The sequence below is a fragment of the Silurus aristotelis genome (genome assembly GCF_946808225.1).
Source record: "Silurus aristotelis genome assembly, chromosome: 3".
In the NCBI taxonomy this organism is placed as follows: Eukaryota; Metazoa; Chordata; class Actinopteri; order Siluriformes; family Siluridae; genus Silurus; species Silurus aristotelis.
Window position 1 is genome coordinate 20,358,988 of NC_139576.1, and position 23,953 is coordinate 20,382,940.

Consider the following 23,953-nt stretch of genomic DNA (forward strand, 5'->3'; position numbering starts at 1 on the left):
CAGTAACGCGTGTCAGAAGCAATCGCCCCGAACACATCACCTCTCCCACGGGAAACCACACTAATGCGCTACGGCACATGCGCTAATGTGTTACATATCGTCTGCTGAGCAGTGACCTACTGTCGAAACTAAAATTTCCCTCAGTCACAGACAAATGTGAAAGACAAGGTTACAGGGATGGCAGTGTGTTTTTGTGGGGAAACATCTCCGACAAAATAGATTCAAGGCACACTTTCAAAGAGTGTGCATATGTGCGAGGAGGGCCAATTGTACGGATGTGACAGGCTTTCAAAAGAAAAGTGTTCCTTCATGTAAAACACCCATTCTTCCAGCCACTTACTCACTGGCCTTTGCAGCAATCTGTGAGCTCGGTTTGTAGACTGCAGCAGGGGTCATTCCTGTAAAGAGGCCTAGTCTGTAATCATAGCTAGTCAGAGAAAATAGTGAAACACAACTAAAAAAAAAACAGAGGCATTACAAGAAGTTTCCTCTCCTTTTGTGGAGGATTTTGTGTTTTCTCACCAGGGAGTGCAGTGACCTTGGAAGTCAGATGGATGTATGAGTTAGATACCTGCAGACAGCCACTGTTTGACCACTGAGCACACGGTGTGTCTCATCAACACATGTAAGCAGAACTCAAATAGGATGGAGATTGCGACAGCCTTCAGGGCAGTGCACTCTTGGGGATGGGGAAAGACAGAATGATAGAGAGAGAGAGAGAGAGAGAGAGAGAGAGAGAGAGAGAGAGAGAGAGAGAGAGAGTGCATTGGCGGCATTACACACAGCACAGCACCCAGCTGCAGCACTGCCTCTATGTTTTTCCTGCTGCAGACGGATGGCTGTAATCAGAGAGACAGTCCTACCCAGATTACAGTCTTCAATCAGTCAGCCAGGAAAATGATATGTACATCACCTGTGCCATGGATGGCATGGCATCCCACTGCATATTACCTGTGTCAGACCTGACAAAGACATGATAGGAGATGGAGAGCCATCAGACACTTGCCATTCCAGAGGGTTGGGAGGGTGGGCAAACTATTACCAAGAAGACGTGCTGTTGTCGTTCTTCAATTTAGTATCACATGCCATTTAATGTACATTTCTGCAAAAGACAATACCTGTCTCTCATCAGTACCGGCATCTGAACTCTGAACAGGGAATGGCAGCTCACAGGGGTGCAGTGAGAAATGGTGGAATTAATGTACATAAACCTTTAAATAATGAATGAGTTTTAGACACAAAAATAAACTTCTTTAATTATATTATATATATATATATATATATATATATATATATATATATATATATATATATATATATATACACACACACGCACACATACTGTGTATGTGTATGTATATATGTATGTGTGTGTATGTATATATATATATATATATACACATACATACACATTATACACATACATTTATATATATAATATTATATATATATATATATGTACTGTATATGTATATATGTATATATGTGTGTGTGTGCGTGTGTATGTATATGTATACTTACACACACCGTTTGAAATTCTTTTGTTTGTTGTTCAGCAGGAAACATGTGAAAACACTGAAATATTCCAGTGAAATATCATTTTGAAACTCTTACCCAAACAAAACTGACAACAAATAAAATTATTAAAATTTTTCTCCTTGGGAGAGCGTAGAGATACAAACCTATAATTTTCCCTGAAACAAGAAAGCACCTAATTAGACCTTGGAAGCATCACAAACATCTCTATTGGCCAGAGAAAACACATCAAACTATTGCAGCTCAGGGTGTTTTTCTATTTTCATGCACCCCTTGTTTTAAATTCCACATCTCTCCATCTTGCATCCACTAAGACACCTCAGTTAAATGCAGATAACACATAATGGGTGAAAACTTTTGGACAAAAAAAACCAATCCAAAGCCATGTGCTCTGTGCTTAGAGAGAATTATTTGCATAAATATCCCCCCTTATCTCATACAGGGAGCACACCACCCTAAAACTAATGCCCTGACCACAATGTCACTATCCTCTTCTATCTAAATCTATTTTCTCACCCTCCAACATCTCTGCTTCACTATTTTCAAACACACACACCTCCTTAAGTCATGCTGGCAGTGTAGAGGAGGTCACAAAATTGTCTCTACTCAGACAAAAAAAAATAGGGGGAAAAGAAATCACTGACCTGCAAAATTGGCCATATTCAGCAGTGGGGGAATATCAGATTATTGAGTTGATCCATGCTGAGTTGTCTTTACCCATGGAAAACGATCTGCTTCATTGTGTTTGTGTATGTGTTTTGCAGTTGATCAAGGGCAGGAATATGCTGTGAATGCATAGCGAGTGGGCAGGAGAAGAGACGAAAGAGCACGGCTGAAAAACTTTCAGCTCTGCCGCCATCAACGTGTCAGACTGACAGTGTAACTTTTAGACACTTTGTGAGTGCCCATAAAAGGGGGTTATAATTAAAAAATTGTGCATCATGATAATTTGATAATTCCAGTCAAACTATATTAAACTTGCAATAAATACAAACCACATTAAATAATGAATTAAGAATATCCACATATAATCAATAATAAACAACACTCAATAGCTACATTTATTTTGTTACCAGCTACAAAAACAAACTTTATTATTATTAAAAAAAAAAAAAAAAAGTCCAGTTTGCAACCAAAACTTATTTTACTGGGGAAAAGACAGACCAAGGATTAAATAATGCATTTTTTTTAGATTACTACACAAAATATAATTCATTAAACAACTAAAATTGAACTGTTTCATGGAAATTATTACATTTATTGTGATTCACATACAAAAAAAATACAAGTTAAGCAAAAAAAAATTGTCTTCGGTTTAATTGCCTCATGTCTACATTCATAATACAGAGCTTGAGTGAATGGATTAGAATAGCATCTAGGCCTATCAAAGCAAAGCAGTTTGAATTGCAATTGTAAATGTTTCTGAATAAGATCCTGTTCAAATGATACATAAATACAGCAATGAATCTTTAGACTCAGCAGTTGGCTTTTTCAGTTTGATTGAATGCTGGTCATCTTGATAAATTGCAGAAGGACTGAGAGAGGGATGCCATTAGATTAAATGCGAAACACAAATACAAAAGATAATAAAATAAAACTTTTCTCCCTTCAACAGTTCCCATTACAAACACATGACAAAGCCCCCCCTTTCTGAAAACTGTGTCATAAAAACAGCAACCAAAAAAGCCATGCTATTATTCCGTGATTTCTGCTCGGCTCATGGAATCTCGCTAGTTATCTTATTTATATTGCATGTGTATTGAAATGACAAAAAAAAAAAAAAAAAAAGTACGAGACTATGCAATTACTCTGCAATTCAGGAAGAGTGGGCCAGCGAATGAGGAATATGCAAAAGCCATTTACCACCACAAACCCTATAACGTCTCAAAGATATAAGTGGGCAATTGGAATTACAGCCCTCCATCCCAAATCACACCCAAAATTAGGGGGGCTGAATCTGTTTTTCACTTTTGAATTAAAACCTGCCATTTTCCTCTACTGGCCTGTGCTCAGATCTCTTGAGCAGCTTTCTTGTGTATTATACAAACACTGTACAACACCAGAGTTAACATCTTAACAAGACTCCAGAAAGGGCTTGTTGTTTCCTAATGGAAATTTTTATGTGAAAGGCACAGCAAACTAGAAAGAAACTGAAGGCCCCCCAAAAAAGGATGAATTAAAAAAACAAAAACAAAAAAAAACTATTCAGTAGCTTATCATCAAATTTCTTTTTCTATATTGCAATCACTAAGTATATGGTGGTGTCAAAAACAACACAATACTTCAAATTCTCAACAAGTTCACAGATACAAAGATTGAATCCTATATACCTCAGCTGTTTTCCACCACTTCACCCTTCCTACCTCACTTCCTAGGCTTTATCTGGTCGGTCCAGCAGAAACTCTTCCCTGTAGTCCTCCATCCACATCGGTGCAATTCCACTTTATCAGTATGGCCGTGTGTCCCAAATCAATCTCCTCGCACCGTGGGTGCTGCTTTTATTGAGGTATGCAGCATTCTGCCTCTCCTTCCTCTATCAGAAAAGAAAAGGCAAAGCACTGTTCAACACACAAGGCAAAAAAGAACTTGCAACACAAGACTCACCTATCTGAGCATGGATGTAAGAGCCTTATCAGTCCAAATGCAGGAAAAGGCCATGTGAGCTGGTGTATATTCAACACAGTTGATTCTTTACTCCATAGACAGTATTTAGCAGACACTCAAAGGCTTTTGCAGTAATAGTTGTGCTCATGCAGTGGAAAGGTAAGGCTATGATTCATGAACCCTGAAGCACCCTTTTCATCTTTACCCCTCGCTGCTACCCCCCACCCTCTCCAGCAGGCCTGCACAGCACTATTACAATATTCAGATTACCGTGCACTGGAAATTAATTGGACTAATTAACATACAAGTAAATGATGATACCGTTAACACATTTCATTAACTCAAACTGTCATTCCATGTTCGTTGTGCACTTCATATTGCATTACAATGAATTGAATTCATTAAATTATGCAAATGAAAGGTGGCAGCAAACGGACGTGTCCTTTTACTCAATGCTCAGAGAACTGCTTCTCTCTGGATCTCATCTACGGCAAATTGACTTTAATACTGGAACATGTGCTTCTCACTTTAATGTGACAGTTAAACGATTTTAGTAGACATACTTTCAATCAAGCAAACCTTCACACCAGAGAAACAAAGTGGAACATGTGTGTTGCTTTGTTCATACTAGTGGTTGGGTTTTTTTTTTTGCTGTGGAAAGCAAGAGTATACAGAACACACCACCCACTGAGTCGGCAAAATGTTAGAGACGGATTCAGAAACTCACCATAATTAGAAAAATGAGCAGCTGTGAAATAAAAACTTTTATCAAAAATGAAGGCACAGTTATGAAGCCCTTGAGACAAAAAAATATATATTCTCAAGTATTTCCAGGGAAATAATTTGTAAATTAGATTAATTATTTATTAAAATAACTCTAATGAGTCAAGTACATTGTTAATTTTGTTCATGATTAAACATACACCAGAAAGAATGCATATATTTTTGAGGTAAATCAATATGGCATTTTAATATATGATTAATTGTCTTCCAACACCCTTAACACAGAGATTTTCTAACGATGTTCTTATCTTACGAATAATATTCTCACCTTTTATAAAAGATGATTTAGAGCATCAACTCTGGTCTCCAGAGGATACAAAACGTGGTCGAAGGGTCAACTGGGCTCCTCCACAGCAGCTGTGAATGTAGTGACATCTGCTGGACTACACCAGGGGTTTCTCTCTCCCTCACAAACACACTGATTTACTCACACACACACCATCAAAATTCTTGTTTTTCTACACAAGATCCTCCAGTGTCTATGATGAACATTTCATTTCATGTTGATAAATATAAGAATTCAAATGTTATAAACTATAAATTAAAAAGATTTTAAAAATAGGAGACCTGACAACCAGAAACTTCTTTTTAGTCATTTTAGTGTGAAATAAAAAGCTGCCCTCAAAAGTGGGCATTGTACAATAGTTTGAAGCTTTTTCAGAAAAAAAGACCAAATAACAATACAAGAGATGTTACAATGCTATTTATAGTGAACAAAATTATATTTGACCTCACAAACTAGGGCAACATATTAAAAATGCAAAGAGCAGGAAGGAAATAGTTAAAAAAAAAAAAAAAAAAAAAGAATTCAGGAAAAAAAAATAGTGTTTCATCAATTACACTTAATGACGTTATTCATTTCAGCAAGGTTGGGTAGTCTAGCATGAATCATCATTAGCATGTTTAAATTTCTTGTCCTTAATAGCTGAAACTCCTAAAACAGACTGGCAACTGAACTCATAATTCATGTCTGGATTACATGGAATAATCCATCATATGAAAGTGCAAAACAATCCTGGAGATAAAAGAGGGAAGAATTCCTACACCGTCGCTTGAAGAACAAACTGCACACTGAGGGCAAGAAATATGTCCTTCAGCAACCTGTGAAATATATAAGAGTTATGCTCTCTTTATACAAAAAATGTTCATTATCAAATTTTGAGTATATAGCAGTAATAAACAAGTGTATTTGCACATGAAAATGGACATTTTGTTTTCCTCCCAGCACAGGATCTCAAATCAGGAGTACCCCCCCCCCCCAAACCCCCAACACAGCTATAACAAATAAGAACAAAGTCAATCAAATTACTGCAGAACCAATAAGAACCATTGTGGAGCTAAAAGAAAATTCTAGATACAAATTCAGATTTTCTTGTACTGAACTGGCTTGGCTAAAAACAAACCGGACATTTTGTTGTTGCATGGTGGTTTGCAGAAACGGTCCTTGTCTCTTGAGCAGTTTAAAAGTGATTTGATTGAATTTGGTCCAAACAGCTTTAACACCAGCAACACAGCAACCCTGCAATTGAGTACTCCTTATTCCTAATAGATCCACCATGTGGTGCAGCTCTACACACGTACAAACCCGGAGATAAAACTCCAGCCACATCCAATCCTCTTCATGCGACACTCACCAATTTCTAGACCACAAATCTGCTCATTACATATCAAATGATTCTGATAAAGATTCAGTTTCGATAGTTCAGTCTTACAAAAATGACATACTGGAATTATTATACATATTTAAAAAAGAAAAAAAAAAAAAAAAAGTCATTTAAGAGATGTAGACACCACAAAACCAGTTTACTATGCAAAGCCTCATATAAATATTGTCTTGCTCAAAAAGACTTAACAAATGCATAACATCTGATCAACTGTAAGAGATTGAAGAGGAAGAAGAAGAAATAAAGATTTTAATTACACTGATTGTTTTTATAATTTTCTTCACAATGCTTTAAAGAGAAAAAAAAAAAAGCTTTGCAGAGCCTTGATTGAACTAAATAAAATAAAAGGACCACATTGAATTTTTTATAAATTATATATATATATATATATATATATATATATATATATATATATATATATATATGCATGTTTTTAGAGAAAAGAATCAGAAACACGTACATTAAAGACACATTTGGACATGAACTTCATAACGCCCAGCACCAGAGTGGCACACTTCATTCTAATGTTCTACCCTGAACATCCTCTCTTGTAGGGCGGCCAACTAATGCCACAACATACCCTAAACTAGCCACATAATTCGATTAACATCATTCCCGTTGACCAAACCTAGCTTCCTTTATAAAGGTTACTCCCATTCAAACATACATGTCGTCATAGTTGCTTTAAAGCTCTTTAGCAACTTGACTTTTGTACACATGAGAATGATACAAAATAAGGCATTTCAGTGTTTTTTATATGGAAACCACTTTCAACCATTTTCTTCTGTTCCATTCTTGCCATATAAAAACTGCAGACAAACATAAATTGATATTCTATATTTGTAAAATATATTTTTATATATGTGCATTTACGTAAATGGATTAATTTACGTAAATGAGAATAATCTGTGTGGGTATAAAAAGCAGGATAAATTTGAGGAAGCGCAGTCTTGTGGTCAAACTAAGATCCAGGAAGGAGAGAAAGTAGAGGATAAGAATGACACTATTCCCAAAGCAACATAACCTTGGCAGTCTAATAAAAAGTTTACTCAAATCTTTGTGTTGCAGTTTCATTCCTGACAAATGAGAAAGTTTTCTCCGATAGTTGCTCAGCTCCTGCGTGCGCTCGTCACTCTGCAGCTTCACTGGCTGCAACGGTGACTAGCTGCAGTGGGATCTCTGCTGTAGTGAGCAGCTCCTGCGAGTTGGACGAGTTAACAGTGGCGTTAACAGTAGCGAGGCCCTGCACGGCACCTGGCTGAATGTTGGTGAGGATGAGTGTGGTAGGTCCTCCGGTGATGATGCTGTCAGAGGAGGCAGAGGTCTCCACGCTTGCCATGACTGCACCACCGCTGCCCTTTTTTTGATGCGTCTTTATGTGCTTGGCCAGATGGTCGCTTCGCATGAAGCGCTTTGAGCACTCGGGACACACAAACTTCTTTTCGCCTGCCACAGTAGCAAAAGGTAACATTTACAAAAGTTATGTTAAACAGCAATTAATACATTAATTGAAAAGAAATATTTATGGTGCTACTTTTTAAAATATAAATCATGTATAGTCCTGCAAGGGTCTGCAAAACAAAGCTTCATAATTTAGAAATAGCATGATTTAATGCAATTAGCTGTTGAACACTTTTTAAAATACAAAAATTAAAATACAAGGTGCACAAATGCAATGTTAAATAAACCTAGTAAAAATTATTTTACAATTATTCATTTGGCAATTATTTTGTTTTCATCTAAAGTGACATTTAACAAATCAAATAAAGGAGCCAACATTTGAACTTTTGAAATATATATATATATATATACACACATATACACAGTATATATAAGCATTGCAGATTTCCTTTTTTATGTGTCTGTGCTAATCTCATAAATGTTATTACAAAATTAACTGAGTAGATGGCATTATCAGACACCATCATATCCATTTGTGCTACACTGTATAAAATTAATACAAGCACCACAAGCTTTTAGTCTGCAGAAAGAGTGAAGGAGAGGAATAAAACAGGATATGATGAGAACCTGTATGTGTTCTCCGGTGTCGCTGCAGCTCATCGCTGCGTGTAAATCTCTTGCCGCAGAACATCCAGTTGCAGACGAAAGGCCTCTCTCCTGAGTGCCAGCGCAGGTGAGCTCGCAGGTGAGATGTCTTCCCGTACACCTTCCCACAGCCTGCTATATGGCATACATGCTGTTTCTTCTTCCCCATGTTGGTGCCCCTGCAGCACAAGGCACGGAGAGTGTTATAAAGAAAGAAGTGCCATATACACATTATGCACAGACATTTGCTCAGCATGCAGGGGATGCGTGTGCATGATTAACAGAAGATAAGGTTGCTCTTAGTTTTGTCAAACTGGCAGACACACACAAAAAAATATAATGTCACAGTCAGGGATTTAATAAACTAAGCACACCAGGATCGCAAACCTCACGTGGTGAGGTCAATGAAAATATGAAAAAATGAACAAGATGCGATCAAAATGCGAAAACAAAACAAGATTTTAATTAAATTGACTTTAAATGGCTTGTTTCTTTTTTTAATTGCGGTAACCAGTGGGTTATCAACAAATCAACAGATACATGCTATCAAAATAAACGGACAATTCCATGAGTGAGCTTTTAATCGCGTGTTCACTGTTAAAGGCAAATCTAGTGCAGGGGTAATTGCATGTTTTTGAGGAACAACCCATTACAATATGCAAAACCACAAGTGTGCTGCATGTCCCTGTCGTACAATGGTTTTTCACACACTAAAAGGCATGTCAAAGAGCATGTAGCGAGGGTGTAGTTGTGGTACGAGAACATGGTAATAATCATAATTGAGCACTTCGGATGTGTACATGTCCTGTAATGGACTGCACAATGTAAGTGCAATATGCCCTTCATAAAGTTTGATTTGATCAGACAAGATTTTTTAAACATAGAATTGTAAAAGTATATAAACATAAAGAACAATTTGGCTTTCCATAACATCATCAAAGCATCAATAAAGCTTTAGCCAAAGGTTAATATAGTTTGTAATATAGTTATAGTTTTGTATGCGTTACCTTCCTCCTCCCTCTTTGCAATTGGGGCAGGTGCAGGCGACCCTGCGCAGCCGTTTGCCCTCCTGGCCCAGACCCTCCATCTCGTCTTCTACTAAGCGCACACGCAGGTGAGACAGGTCATTAGTATTCAGAGTGGAGTCACCAGCAAGAGACCACTCTTCTGAGTCTGGCTCCTCCTTTATCCGAATATCTAATCAGAGAAAGAAAAATCTTTTTTCTGTCACTATGGAACTAGAAGTTCTACCATGAAAAGTCAAACTGGGTCATCTACTTTAGTTGATGTATATATGTGTATAATCTGAAGCCAACAACAAAAGACCATTTCCATGTATAGGCTTACACGGCTGTTTAAAAACATCTGAAACAATTTTAAACGAGTCTTTTGCATAAGACAGCTTGACATTTATGATGTAGCAACAGCATTACCTCCAGGGCTGTCTGTGTCATCAGTCTGCAGCTGAAGCCCTGCATGATCCACCGAATTAACTGTGACCGTCTGCAGGTTAGGAATCTGCCCAGAACTGATACTAACTGGAGTACTTATTGTAGCTCCCTGCCCTATAGAGAGGGTCTGCACTGGTGCTAATGTGATCTGTTGGGCTGGGGTTGTCTGGAGCTGCAGATTTTGAAGGTTCTGAATCCCCTGAACCTAGAAAAAATTTTAAAAAACAAAAACACCCCGAAATTGTTCATTTTTAACATCAGCAGTAAAATTAACATGCTGTAATACACTTTAAGTAACGATTTTCTGTAGAAAGGAATGCGACTAGAGCTGCTTATTTTCAAAACAATTAAAATATAGAAAGGCAACAAATAAATTCACCATACTACTTAATACAAACACAACAGTTTTTAAGACGTTACTGACCACCGATATTTACAAGTTAATAGGATAATATTCTACACCACTCACAACTTCAGTGGGGTCTTTTTTTTTTTTTTTTCCTTTGGTAAGGGTCAACACTATTTTTGTATTTTTTGAGTGAATTTGCTGATAAAAATGCTCTTAGCTTTCAGCAGTTTATAATACAAGCAATGATACAGACTTGTTTGATTGGCACTTGGCATGTTTGTTCTTGAAAAAAAATAGACTGACCTGTTTTAAATATAATTCAACTATTTTTTATTTCATTTTTAAAGTACCAACCTGGAAGGTCTGCCACTGTATCTGGCCTGATGGTGTGACGGTCTGTGCCTGAATAAGGAAGGTCCCTGGGTTGATGAGCTGGACGTTCTGGAGAGGCTGCTGCCCCTGGTTAGCTATCTGTTGCTGCCCCAGCTGCCCGTCACTGCTCTGAAGTGGCACCTGTTGCAGCTGGATCACCTGCTGCCCTGTAGATGTTTGCACATGGCTCTGAGCAAGGAATCCTTCGGTCTGCTCAGGCGTGCCCTGGGTCAGTACACCTGTGCCATCGATTGTGCTTGCGGGTAACTGCGAAGACGATGATGATGAAGATGTGGTAGGCACAAACATCTCTGCTGCATTAGTGTTGTTGACCACTAGTGTTTGCTGTGATAGCTGTTCTCCTGTCTTGTCTGAGCCTTCTGTGTTTTCCACTGGCTGATTGGTCATGATTAGCTGTCCATCAGCTGTCAGCCCAGTGGCTATTGTCTGTGCCCCAGAAAGCCCTAGTGAGTCCAGATCTACGCTGTTAATGGGCACAAAGGTAATATTCCCAGGCAAACCCACAGGCACATTAGCAACCACCTGCCCCTGACTGTTAAAAGCTGAGCTTCCCAGAGTAACTCCCTGGATCTGCTGCACTTGGCCAGGCTGAGCCATGAGGTTTGAGCTGTTGCTGAGAATACCAGCCGAGGCAGTGCCGGTTACACTGATGGCTTGAGAACCGTCAGGGAGAATCTGGATCTGCCCTGAAGCATCCTGAGCCAGAGAGGCACCCTCTACTGTTGAAGCAGAAAATCCCAGCTGCCCATCACTTGTCTGGATCTGAGGGATAACCTGGTATTGGATGTTAGGCACTGCATTGGCGGAGGAATCTGTCCCTGACGTTAACAATATGGGCTGGCTCTGGAGGCCCTGAAGGCTGTGAATGGGAAGAACATACTGCCCGTTAGAGGTGACTATGCCCCCACTGGACAGTTGCACAATGCTCGATTCATTCTTTACTCCATCCCATCGTTCTGATGAGTTTGTCAGCTGCACTGATCCAGAATCTGCAGCCTGAGAAAAAGAAAACGAATGAGTTGAAAATGAATCAAAATCTCTGCAAAATTCATAGACGATGTTATAGAACAAGATAATCAAATTTATTCAAATTTCAGAGATTGTTTACAGAATGTATCAGTGTAACAAATACAACACCAGCATAAAACATAACCCTACATTCAAACTAGCAAGAACCAGTTGGAGTTTGTCTCCTTTGGCATGGTGACTGCAAGTGTCTTTTTTTTTTTCTTCAAATAAAAACAGCAGCTGTATAAAATGTCTAATGATAGCCTGCTGAATAATGATTTTAGACTGTAATAGCTAAAGAAAGTAGCAAAGTGAACTTTAACAAATATATAAACAAACCAGATGCAACAACCATCTAGACTTCCTTCTAAGTCTTGTTTATATTTAATGGATGGTTTTGTATATTTGTAGTAGAATAATTGCAATTATTAGTTCCTCAATTTTTCCATGCCAAACATAAAATGTGTAGGATCTTACACTTTGTGTTAAACTGAGGAACAAAGCATATAGCTCTTGCTTCTGCTGAAATGAAAGCTCTGAACTGCACTTGTACATAGAAAACGAATGAAGTGCGGCTCGCTAAAGTAAACACTGAATGAATGAAGCATCCTCATATCCCATGCCTCTCATGTTAACTCGGGTAAGTCATGGCTTTTAAAAGTTTCTGTTTTCGGTCAAACGTTATGCCGAGTTTAGAATGAAATGAAGTGCATTACAGTAACATTTATACAATTCATACAAATAAACATGGTGTTTTTTGGTTCACACGGTGTTTTTGTGGCAATCACTGATAATGGAAAGGTCACAGAGCGACTTCAGTGCGGTTGATTAGCTGATTACAGAAGTAAACATGAAAACTGAAGATAAAAAAAAGGATTAGCTACAAGAGAGTCACGAGGCATATGATTTTAATATAAAAGTACAGTAATTAAGAATAAAGAGCGACTCTGATCAGAGCGAACAGGACGAATTTGGCCTTTACCCCAGTTGGACTGAGTTATACATGGGGTTAGATGGCAGGCGGGCAGAATGAGGGGTCGGGAGGCGGTGTGTGAGGGACTTACCCCGGCAGCGGCAGCCCTGTTCTCCCCCCGGAAGGAGGGCGAGCCGAGCTCGCTGCAGGTGGCCGCCAGCAGAGCGAGCGGCGACGGCGGACTGGCCTACCCACAATGGGCGGGTTCAAACAGGAGAAAAGGGGGTGGCCGTTAGTCCGAAGCCACACAGGAAGTACCACTTTTTTTTAACAACAAATTTAAAAACGTGTGAACTTCACAAAAGCACCATGCGGCCAGCTACGGCAACAAAAAAGCCCCAGCAAAGGAAGGAGAGAGCCGAAACGGAAAAGAGTACCTGATCTCCCCTGCTACCATCTTGCTGCAGAAACTCGCTCTGACTGCTGTCCACGTCTAAGGCGGCCATTTCCTCTTGTCTCCCCGGCTGTTTGGGCGCTGTTCGCAGGCACGGTGCACGGACACGAAGCAAAACAGCGCAGTCGGACGCACTGCCAGCTCAACTTTTCGACCGCAACAACGAATATACTTCAACAAACCGAGCACAAACCCGAGCTTCGATCTGCACACAAATCGGAAAATTCAACAAGCGCCGATGCTAGCTGGCTAACGTTAACCGTTAGCACAACTGCACAGAGATTAGCAAACCAAACCGAAACACTTAGCCAGCATTAGCATTAGCTTAGCTAAGACGGGGCTGCGGAATGCGTCTAATGGAAATGTATTGAGTTTTTACATACCAGTCATTACTTGAACTGCTTTAATAGAAAAAATCTCGATTTAATTACACGACAAACATGATTATATTATTCGGAGGCGGGCTGCGAGCGCTGAATCGAGGCTATTTTTTCTATTTTGATTGACGGTGCGGGAAACACAAAAGGTGGAGCTTCCGATGTTGACTGTGAAAATTTGCGTCACGAACAGGATGTCCCGCCGTTCTTCTATCACGCCATTGGCTGCCTCGGTTCAGATGTTGCCTCCTGATTGGTCGTGCGACATTTCAATCAGTTTGAATCGCACGCAACTTCCTGTTCCCACTCCCGTCGATAAAAAAACGTAGAAAACGTTAACTGAGGTTGACGAAGTGAATTTATATTTTCTGTACAACATCTCTCTTAGTATTTAGATTACACAGTTGATTTATGAACTCACAAAAGCGCTGTATTTATTATATATTTATTATTCCCCAGAAGTTTATATTCTATCATAAAATTAGTAGTCCGCTAACGTCGACTAGCCCAGTTTCAGTGGTCATACTGGTCAGTAAAGGTGCAGGGTTTTAACATTCATAGTAAAGAACAAAAAGCCGCCATGTTTGTGAAATTGGTTTGGAAACATTTTCAGAACAAAATTTAACTATAGTGTATAACCTTTGCAATGAACTCCCTTGTGTAAGTTTCTCTGGAGAACCACATTGTCCTCAGGGTTTTACCTGAACCTAGTAGCAATTATGTTGTAATAGGAAAATGATACATATTATAATAACAATAAAATTATGTATTTCATACCACAGGAAAACATGGCAATGCTAAAAAAATATATAAATTAAACAATGTGGTGGAACATCCATGAAACAAGCCACAGTTGTCACTTATGTTACAGCAGCTATAAACCAACATTCCCCCAACAGCCTTATTTTTTCCTGTCATGGATTTAATATGACAAAAATTCTACTTCTCATGTCTATAAGAACCTGCAATGTTCCCTGTGTGACTTTCTGAAGCATGTCATTTATAGTTTTACCCCAGACTGTTACAAAGCACTGAGACTAGACTTCCTAAAATATTGAGTGAACATCCCACAAATCTAGTGTGGTGATCTTTTAAATAATATAATAAAATAATATAAACCTTGCATATGAACTACAGTCAGAGTTGTTCTGAGATAGTTATAATAGGTAAGCAAGCATTAAGTACATTATAAACAACAGAGTTCTGCTGTGCTATGTGAATAGTGTTTCTTTGTTACAAATGCAAGAATTTGATTACTGGACTTTTACAAGTGGTTATTTGAGTAAAGTGAGAATATTGAGTGCAGATCCTGATGCTAATAATAGATAGGTTCAGGGATCAGAAAGACTTATGGACAAATGAGATAAACATGAGAATATATTAATCTGATTAAAAGGTTAATGTAGGCAGGCTGACAAGCCATCAAACCCATGCTGCTACTTTTAAGCACAGAGAAAATTTCAATCACTAGTTTGTCACTGGTCATATAATTGATGTAGAATTGTCAGGGTGAATGCAAGACTTTGCACAAATCTACTATCAGAAGTAACAAAAAAGTAATAATGTTGCAATCATTGCATTCAATTTTTTTAGAGAAATTTGGGTGTTGTTCAAAACTTGTCTACAATTTATTGATATGGCTACCTACAACCTATTTTATATTCTCCAAACTACATGTCACACACCACCTGCTTAAAATTGGGGCTGCAGTAGGAGGTATTCACATCAAAACTTTTTGGCTTCTGTTATTTTTTTCTTTAGTCATTGACCAGTTACCGGATGCACTCACATTTTGAACAAATGTCAATATAATGATTTATCCTTTATTTCTGATTTGAATAGAGGCACATCTGTTTAATATTCTATATAATGATACATTTGACTTTCCCACCCTGACTCAGATTCCAATACAGACATTTGAATTCAGCTGTATATCACAATCTTTTTCAGCATTATGCAGCTATTCCTAACCGTTGCAGATCACATTGAATATAAAAATAAACTAGAATGGAATAGAATAGAATATATTTTATCAGAGGAATTGAGGAAGAATGCTCCATGTTTAACATGCATACTACCTGATAGCAAAATATCTGAACATGAGGTAAACAAGAGTCTATGATGTCATGGTTTTCTTAGTAGAAAGTTAAAGGAAGGATACTTTATACTTGTCACATGAACTTTACAACAGAGTAAAACTCTTCCCATATCTTAGCAATGCTAGGAAGCTGGGGTCAGCCATCTTACAGTTCCTCTGGGGGCACAGAAGGTTAAGGGACTTGCTTAAGTGCCCCAAAAGTGGGAGCTTGGTGCTGCCAGGGCTTGATCCCCCATCCTTCACGATCAATATCCCATAACCTTAACCACTGTGCTACCACCTCACCTATACAGAAACTAGTGTGTAGGACCTGTGTATTCGACACACCTGAAAACAAAAAGAATACACCAACAAATAAACTTTCTTAGCACAAATTATCCCAATGTTTGCTATGATCTTAGTTGGTTTCCCACATTATTCCATGCACATATATAACCTGGCTTTTATATCTTTATGGTTCAACGTGCCTGTGTGGAATCTGGCAGAAAGAAAAGGGGGAAATGTGTGGTAGGATGTTGTCCACAGTAATGCTGTTGCTCCTATAAATGCTAAGACATTAGTAAGAGTGCATTGAGAAAACAGCTCAGAAAGGTTCAGTGCACTTCTGCTCTGAGACTGTTCCTGCATCATTTCCACTGTGTCAGCTCCTCCCTGAGAGTGGCCAGAGTGCAGCATTTTTCCCTCAACCTTCAATTCAAACTTGAACCATTACAGCAAGACTACAAAGGCACTTTTGCTGCACTCAGGGGCTCGCGCCAGTGAATGGTGGATATTTCCAATCACTCTGCTGTCAGTCCAAGTGTCAGGTAAACACAGGCTGGCAGACGGAGCCTTTAGAGTGCTTCACAGCTGTGTCTCACTCACCTTAGCTTTGCTCAGCAATCTTCGACACAAAGACCCCATGCTCAAATGGAAAAGCAAAAATGCAGCTGTGCTCATCGTATATATTTAGGTAAATACAAAAAACTTAATTACCGTGATCTTGCTTCTGTATGTGAGGGCATGTATTCTAAAGGTGATGAACTGATTCGACAACCTATCTTATCTGCAATCATCAGACAATCAGAGCAGAAATGTGAGATTGGTGTTATTGACTGATTCAGCCCCAATAACTCCAGATACGAATGACATGAGTCAACCTGCAGGCAGTGAAGGAAGGACATGAGAAATAAACACTATGTGGTTGTTGGTTTCTGTGATGAGTCACCATTGCATAAATTTAATTTAATAAAAAATTCTCTCAAAGCTACTAAATGTTAAGGATTTTTATTAGTAATCTACATTAGGAGGGGGCGGTCTCATCTGCAAAGGCCGATGTGGCAGCATGTTGCCGTTCCAGCTAAACAGAAACCACGTTTGATTCCACCAGTGATCTTAGCCTTCATTCAATTGATCGGAATGAAAACCTGCAGCCACACTGGCCCTTTGCGGATAAGATTGGACACCCTCAATCTACATGTTTTGCTTTGGGCAGGAAAGTAAATCGTTGTCAGGTGAAGTGGAAAGGTATTGCATGCTCAAACCATGGTGAAAATAGCAGGGACTGCTGACCGAAGTAACCGTGAGTGGTCTGTGAAAGCGTCACATTAACATATTGACAGAGGCACTAGCTGGGCCTGGTGTGTGATGGTGTAGACCACATGGAGTTAGCTGCTCTGGCTGGAGATTTCTGAAGATCTGTGGAAATGGAGCCTCACTGGGAGGTTTCCAAACAGAAGGCTACTGCAGGGATGTATGTGGCCAGAATATAAAATATGTTTTAATGTCCCACCAGAGAAAAGACTATAATGAGGATGCTATTGATGCTATTTGGTGAGACAACCAAAGGTAAGTATAATACATGTATATGGTACTTGTTTTTAAATTCCATGTGTACTAATATTGCAATTTTTATATCAAATAGTTACTGTAATACTTTCCCCTACAGGTATAATTAATCTGAGATATTTTCTGAGACTAACATAGCAAAGAGAAAAACAGTCCATTTAATTTTTATTAATTCATAATGTTTATATTACCCCTACTAAATTTTATTAGAATTTACAATAAAAGTAGAATTTAAAAGATGAATCAGCTATTGTATGTTATCAAACCAGAATCTTAGAATCTGATATGAACTTGATAAATAAAAGTTGATCATACATAAAGACTAGATGGCATATATATATACAAGAAAAAAGATTCGTTTCTTGAACCCAGTTACTTTAAAATTCCTTTATTTCTATAGATGCACATCACATTCTAGCTAACTTATTTAATAAACATTAATGGTACTGTTTATTTAACCATAGACCACAACTTTCAGCATGAGAAAGTCGACACATTCTTCCAAGTGTGTCATGCGTATGCAAATATGTTGTTGTGATTTTTCTCTGGGATGAGTGGCATTTGATTGATGATTCTGCGATTTGTCATTTGTAGCAGAGATAAAGAATTGATAAAACTACCAACTAATCAGCCTTTAATATTCTGCAACATTTCAGAATTCTGGTCACATTTCTCTGACTTGTGTGTGAGTCTATTTTGGTAAATAATCTGTTTATGGCTCCAACTTTAGATTTGATTCACTTTTGTACGTTGCTCTGGATAAGGGCGTCTGCTAAATGTCGCAAATGTAAATGTAAATGTTAATGATTCATGTTTAATGTCTCCGGACATTTTTGCTCTCAAAGGTTTGACAATGTTTTGTTCCATTAGGTAAATCTGCATGATTTTGAATAACTTCCAAAATGTTAGTTACTACAGCTCAAACAAGCCAAAGCACAGAAAACACAAGTCTCAGTCCATTAAAATTTGATGAACAGCCACCACTAATTACTTGAAGAATTGGGCAATAGCAGAGTGAAAGAGAAGCTTAAAACTCTTCCTATACCCTAAGGAATGTCCTACTTGGAAAACCACAATGTTACTTTTAGCCAATAAACATTCAACAGTGTAATTTGGTATGTAAATAAAAGTAATGCCCCTTGTTTGTCTGTCTTCACAGTGGGAAACACTTTTAACTATACAATATAGTTACTCTTAAAAGAGTATATTAAAATTCCATACTTCCACCCACAAAGTGAACACTACTTACATTCAATTCCTCAATACACATACACATTTGCTGGACTCTTGGAATCATTGGATGGTGTACACAGTGCTTGTTGGTAGGAATGAAAAGGACACATTCTTTATGCATGGATGCCTAGACGTCCTGGGGAGTAAATATAGATATCTCTCAAAATGACCCACAATCAAAACATGCAAATCACTACAATTTCTAATATTCTATCAGCTCTTACATTTTATCATTCATATTTTCCAGCCTATCACATACTGAAGTACTGCAGCAGGAACGAAAAAGTCATTTCATTTCCAATACCTTAGAGTGCAATTTCGGCAGTGAACACTACACTAGGCAGAATCAACACAGACTTTTTTCCCTAGTAAATACAAGTGAAGATGACAATTTTTATTCAATTTCTAGTCAGAGTGAGAGGAGTGATTTGTTGTGTCTCGGGGAGAAGTGTTATGAGAAGAGGAGTGATCGCCTTGCTATTCGAACTCCTGCTGAGAACACAATCTCATCTTAGAGCCATCCCCATGCTAGGATACAAACACACACACACACACACGCACACACGCACACACACACTTTATCTTCTTCATTTATCTTTCTTTTTTTTTTCTTTTTTTTGCGGCTAATAAACATTACACCTAAACCTTAACCTAATGTAAAGTTTTTGAACAAAATAAAAAATACTTTGCTGATATATTCCCATCTTTGTGTAAACATTGAGGGCTTACAAACCTTTACATAACCTTGAACAGGGATTTGAGAGCTGTTAATTTATATTGGGGAGCTTGAATTTTGATCTGCATAACAATGGCATCCTCATCACACCTATTTCACATTTCTTTCTTTTACCTGAAATACAACAAAATACCAAATCACACAATAATCGTATGATTTAATGACAGACAAGATAACAGACTACTGGCTTTTTAGGAACACTTTAAATCAGGGGTGCATAATACGTCTACCGGTAGATCACAAAGGTAGAGTGGGCAGATTGCATGACATTAAACCAATAGATATTTATTTATGTATTTGTATAGTAGGTAGATTGTTTTGACATGGTCATTTTATAAGTAGCTCGCATGCTGAAAAAGTGTGTGCACCCCTGCGTTAAATCATATAAATGTTTTAAAAAGATAGGGAGAAGACTGTGCTGTATTAGTGTTGTTCTATGAAAATGGCAAATACACAAATTCTTTTCAATACACCTGGCCAAACAAACACAAAAAGGTTAATCCCTTTTTGATTTCCCAAAACATGCTTCTATTACTGCAGATAATCAGGACAGCATGCACTGGTGAAACCAGAGTCCCTCCACAGTTACTATTCTTTCTGTCCCTCTGTCAGCCCAGTCTTTTAATTTTGTAATCAGAGAACCGCAGGTCCTCATATCACCGTCCCCACACAGGAGCCACTCAATACAGACATCCCCAAATACACAGTGCCTGCTTCTATCCAATGTTTTATTGAGTGTGGACATCTGGGCTACTGTAAAACATGCATTATCTAAGCAGGGAGGAGAGCAGCGGCCCGCTTTGTCCCAGCTGTCAGCAGTGGCAGAGTCTCAACGTTTGATGGAGATTAATGAAGTATCAGGAGAGTAATGCGCTTCTTCAAGCACTCTTACAATCTGGAGTAGAGGGCCATCCCAGTCTTAAATAGCAAAGCTGTCAATGGTGAGAGGACCTTTTGCTTTTGGCAAGGATGAGTACAGTGCTCTCAGAGAAAACCAGACACAGATCAACAGCAGGCAGGTAAAGAGGGAAAGGACACCTCCAAGCAAGTAACTATGAAAATCTCCTGACTCATTTGCGCTAAACTAATTTCCTTGGTGCACAATGTTTGAAGAAGGAATTCATCTGTTTGCCACTTTTGGCCTTATTCATGTTTGCCCACTTGAGAGCAATATTTTGGGAATAGAAATAGTGAATTGGTTAACACATTAAATCATGCCAGGCAATCACACAATCTATTTTCATTTTAATTAATATAGTACTCTACTAGAGGTTTAATCCCCCTCCTCTTTCTCTCTCTTACACACACACACACACACACACACACACACACACACAAAAGGAAAAAAAAATGACAATGTTTTATTCATAGACCATCCAAAATCTCACTGGGTGACTTTACTTCTTCCTCTGTCAATTTCTATTTAAACCTACAACCAAAATGGAAATAACTCTCTTTCATTTGAGAGTATTCACACTTCCCAAAGAAACAAAATTTCTGCCCCTGTATACATTAGATCCGTTTGTTCCTCTTCCGGCCAACTCAAAATAATTGACTTGAAGTGCAAATATGGATGAGTTTATGCATTCTGGTTCTGAACAGCGCACAATTAATTAGAAGAATCGATGTTCCTTTTAAAGACTCAGGAGACCATTTAATCCAAGCTCAATACCCAGACTGGCTGGATGGAGAGGGAGACAGAAAAAAAATCAATGGCTATTTGTGAATCGTGAGTATGTATTAAAGACAGCCTCGTCTCGCTGCTTCATTTGCACTTGAAAGCAGCCATCTGGAGCAGCAAGCTTGGCTTAAGCAGATATGATTACTAATAATGTGATATACCCGTACACTAGCCTATTCAAACACCCAATTCCCACTGCTGAAATTAAAAAGCATTGGTTTCTGCCTTGGGAGAAGTCAGTCATAGAAACACACACACACACACACACACACACACACACACACACACACACACACACACACACACACACACACACACACACAGAGCACAGAAGGGGTGAGAGAGAGAGAAAGAGAGAATGAAAGACAGAGTAAGAAAATATCACTATGTAAACAGGAAACTAAACAACAAAGGATCTCACTGTTGATGCTGACATATGTCTTTAAATAAAATAAAAAAAATTCCCTATTAAAATAATAAAAAAAATAAAAAAATCCTCTCCTTGAAGAAATTTCTGTGTGGCGTGGTTGCTATTATATTCCATTATATTCTACTAAATGACGCAGTGAGGTTATAGAGTATATGTAAAATACATATAAGATATAAAATGTAAATATTACCATGTTTGCTCAGAAATTAAAAGAAGGTAATGAGGTTATGTTGGTTGTTGTAGGGAACTAACGTGTCAGGTCCCCGAGCTGCACCTAATCAGGGTTAAAGGGCTGTCTCAATTTCACACACACACACACACACACACACACACACACACACACACACACACACACACACACACACACACACACACAGAGTTTAGGATTACTGCTTAACACTCGTTTCTAAGGCTCAAACTGCTCTGGGCTATCATTTCCTCCCTAATTGTTTAATCCACCTATCATGATTGAATCTCATTATAAATCCCTTGCTTCCTCTCACATTCATTAATAAAATAAAACGCATGACAAACTGCAGTGTCACAAGTAAATGTATATTTTTTATTTTTTGTAGACAGACAGACAGACAGACAGACAGACAGACAGACAGATAGATAGATAGATAGATAGATAGATAGATAGATAGATAGATAGATAGATAGATAGATAGATAGATAGATTGATTTACAACCATATAAATAGAGAGTCAACACTGCTTCTGATTAAACACATCTTGTTCCTCACAAATTGTGTGATTAAATCTTTTACAGTTTCACAGCAATCTGTTTGTGTTTTCACCTGACTTTAATTTTAATATCAGTGACACTAAGTATTAATTGGGGTACACATATTAATTAGAATTTAATTTTAGGCATTTTAATTTGAGACCTGTATTCATATGTTTGCTCCCACTTAACACTATCCAACACCCAATTAAACAACCTCGTTACAATGCTACAGGGGAACAAGAGCAAATTAGCATGAACAGGTGTTGGAGAGCAAATACCTGCAGGGCGTGCATTCCCCTCAGGGACTGACCTGAATAGTGTACACGTTCATTACAATGTCCTACTGCTGATAACATGCTAATGCAGCCATGAGAAATACATTAACTAAGGACATCTAATAAATGTATTCTGATTTAGGATGCTGTAAACGGGGAGTCAGTCCTTTGCTTGTTTTTTTTTGTCCTGTACTTTACAGTTGGCCTGAAATCTATAATCACATTAAAACACATAAGTTGTAAAACAAATGGTGTAGGATATGTTTAGTGCAGTCATGTTAGAAATGCTTGCATTACACCAGGAGCAGATTAGACAGCTAACAGCTATTAGTCAACTTGTTGTTGTGCCAGGACAAGCTTACACACACACACACGTGTACATATAAAACTACATAGACACACACACAGTTCTGTTACATGGTGTGCTGGGAAATGCTGTTTTTGGCCCGGGGCACTTCCCGTGAAAGCCGAAACGGTGTGTCACAATGGCAGCACTTCTACCAGATGAGACGAACAGCAGTTAAGACAAATGTCTCACACATCCCCTCGGGACGAAGGCACATCTGCACAGACCAATTAGGGCCTGAGAAACTTCTTAAAGCTGTGGTTAGACTTTAGTTAAAGGACCCTGTAACAAAACAACATGTTTATAAGCCACTCATCAATTTCTTTACAATTTTAAATGTATATATTATTTTAACATTTTTGTTAAAATGTAGGCTTTTTTTTTTTTTTCAAAGGAAAATTTTTGTATGTGAGATTTAGCTGTGCATGTCCCCAAACTCTCTCCATAATCACAGGAAAAAGTACCATTTCTGTTGCCCCCAACAAAAGGAAAATGCTTCAAAAGATAGATTTAGAGAACGAATTAGTGTATAACTGTGGGCACTGCCCTTCAAAGAACTGGGCATCTGAATTCATTCAGAAAACTTGACAAAAATGTGTTTGCCCTGTTTAATCACACTGCTTTTGTCTTTACAAATGCACCATATATGTCATTTTAACCAAATTAGAAACAGTGGATAGCTCCATAGTGTTTCTTTTATGTTTTTAGTACATGCTTTATACCACACCATACTGCACCATACTGCTCATGGACACTTTAAGGACAGTCACATTAATCACCTTAAATTTTACTGTTTTACTGTCATACACATCCATGTATATACACATATCACATATATCTTCATATATTTTATATTTATATAGTTTATACTTTTTATTTATCTACCTTCTTTTTTTTTTCTTGGTTTATTTTTCCTCATTCCATTCCCTTTATATTCTATTACCTTTTACGCTTGAATGCCGGACCGTCGTAAAAATCATTTCACTGCATGTCGTACTCTGTATGTATGTGTATGTGACA

At 38.2% G+C, this 23,953-nt stretch overlaps 1 protein-coding gene across 6 annotated transcripts; it reads right to left on the reverse strand.

Annotated features, from left to right (window-relative positions):
- Positions 1-5,505: 5,505 nt before the first annotated feature.
- sp3a (sp3a transcription factor) lies at positions 5,506-13,765 on the reverse strand. Of its 6 annotated transcripts, none has more exons than XM_083536723.1 (7): positions 13,185-13,765; positions 12,899-12,994; positions 10,788-11,822; positions 10,067-10,289; positions 9,641-9,830; positions 8,616-8,812; positions 5,506-8,033 (listed from the first exon to the last, which is right to left on the reverse strand). In XM_083536723.1, exons 1-7 carry the CDS (start codon positions 13,251-13,253, stop codon positions 7,717-7,719), a joined length of 2,127 nt encoding a protein of 708 aa, XP_083392849.1. In that variant the 5' UTR covers positions 13,254-13,765; the 3' UTR covers positions 5,506-7,716. The 6 variants fall into 6 exon arrangements, with proteins under 6 accessions (XP_083392849.1, XP_083392852.1, XP_083392851.1 ...); XM_083536726.1 differs by having other exon boundaries at positions 9,641-9,728; positions 13,185-13,750; XM_083536725.1 differs by having other exon boundaries at positions 9,641-9,731; positions 13,185-13,750.
- Between the last annotated feature and the right edge of the window lie 10,188 nt (positions 13,766-23,953).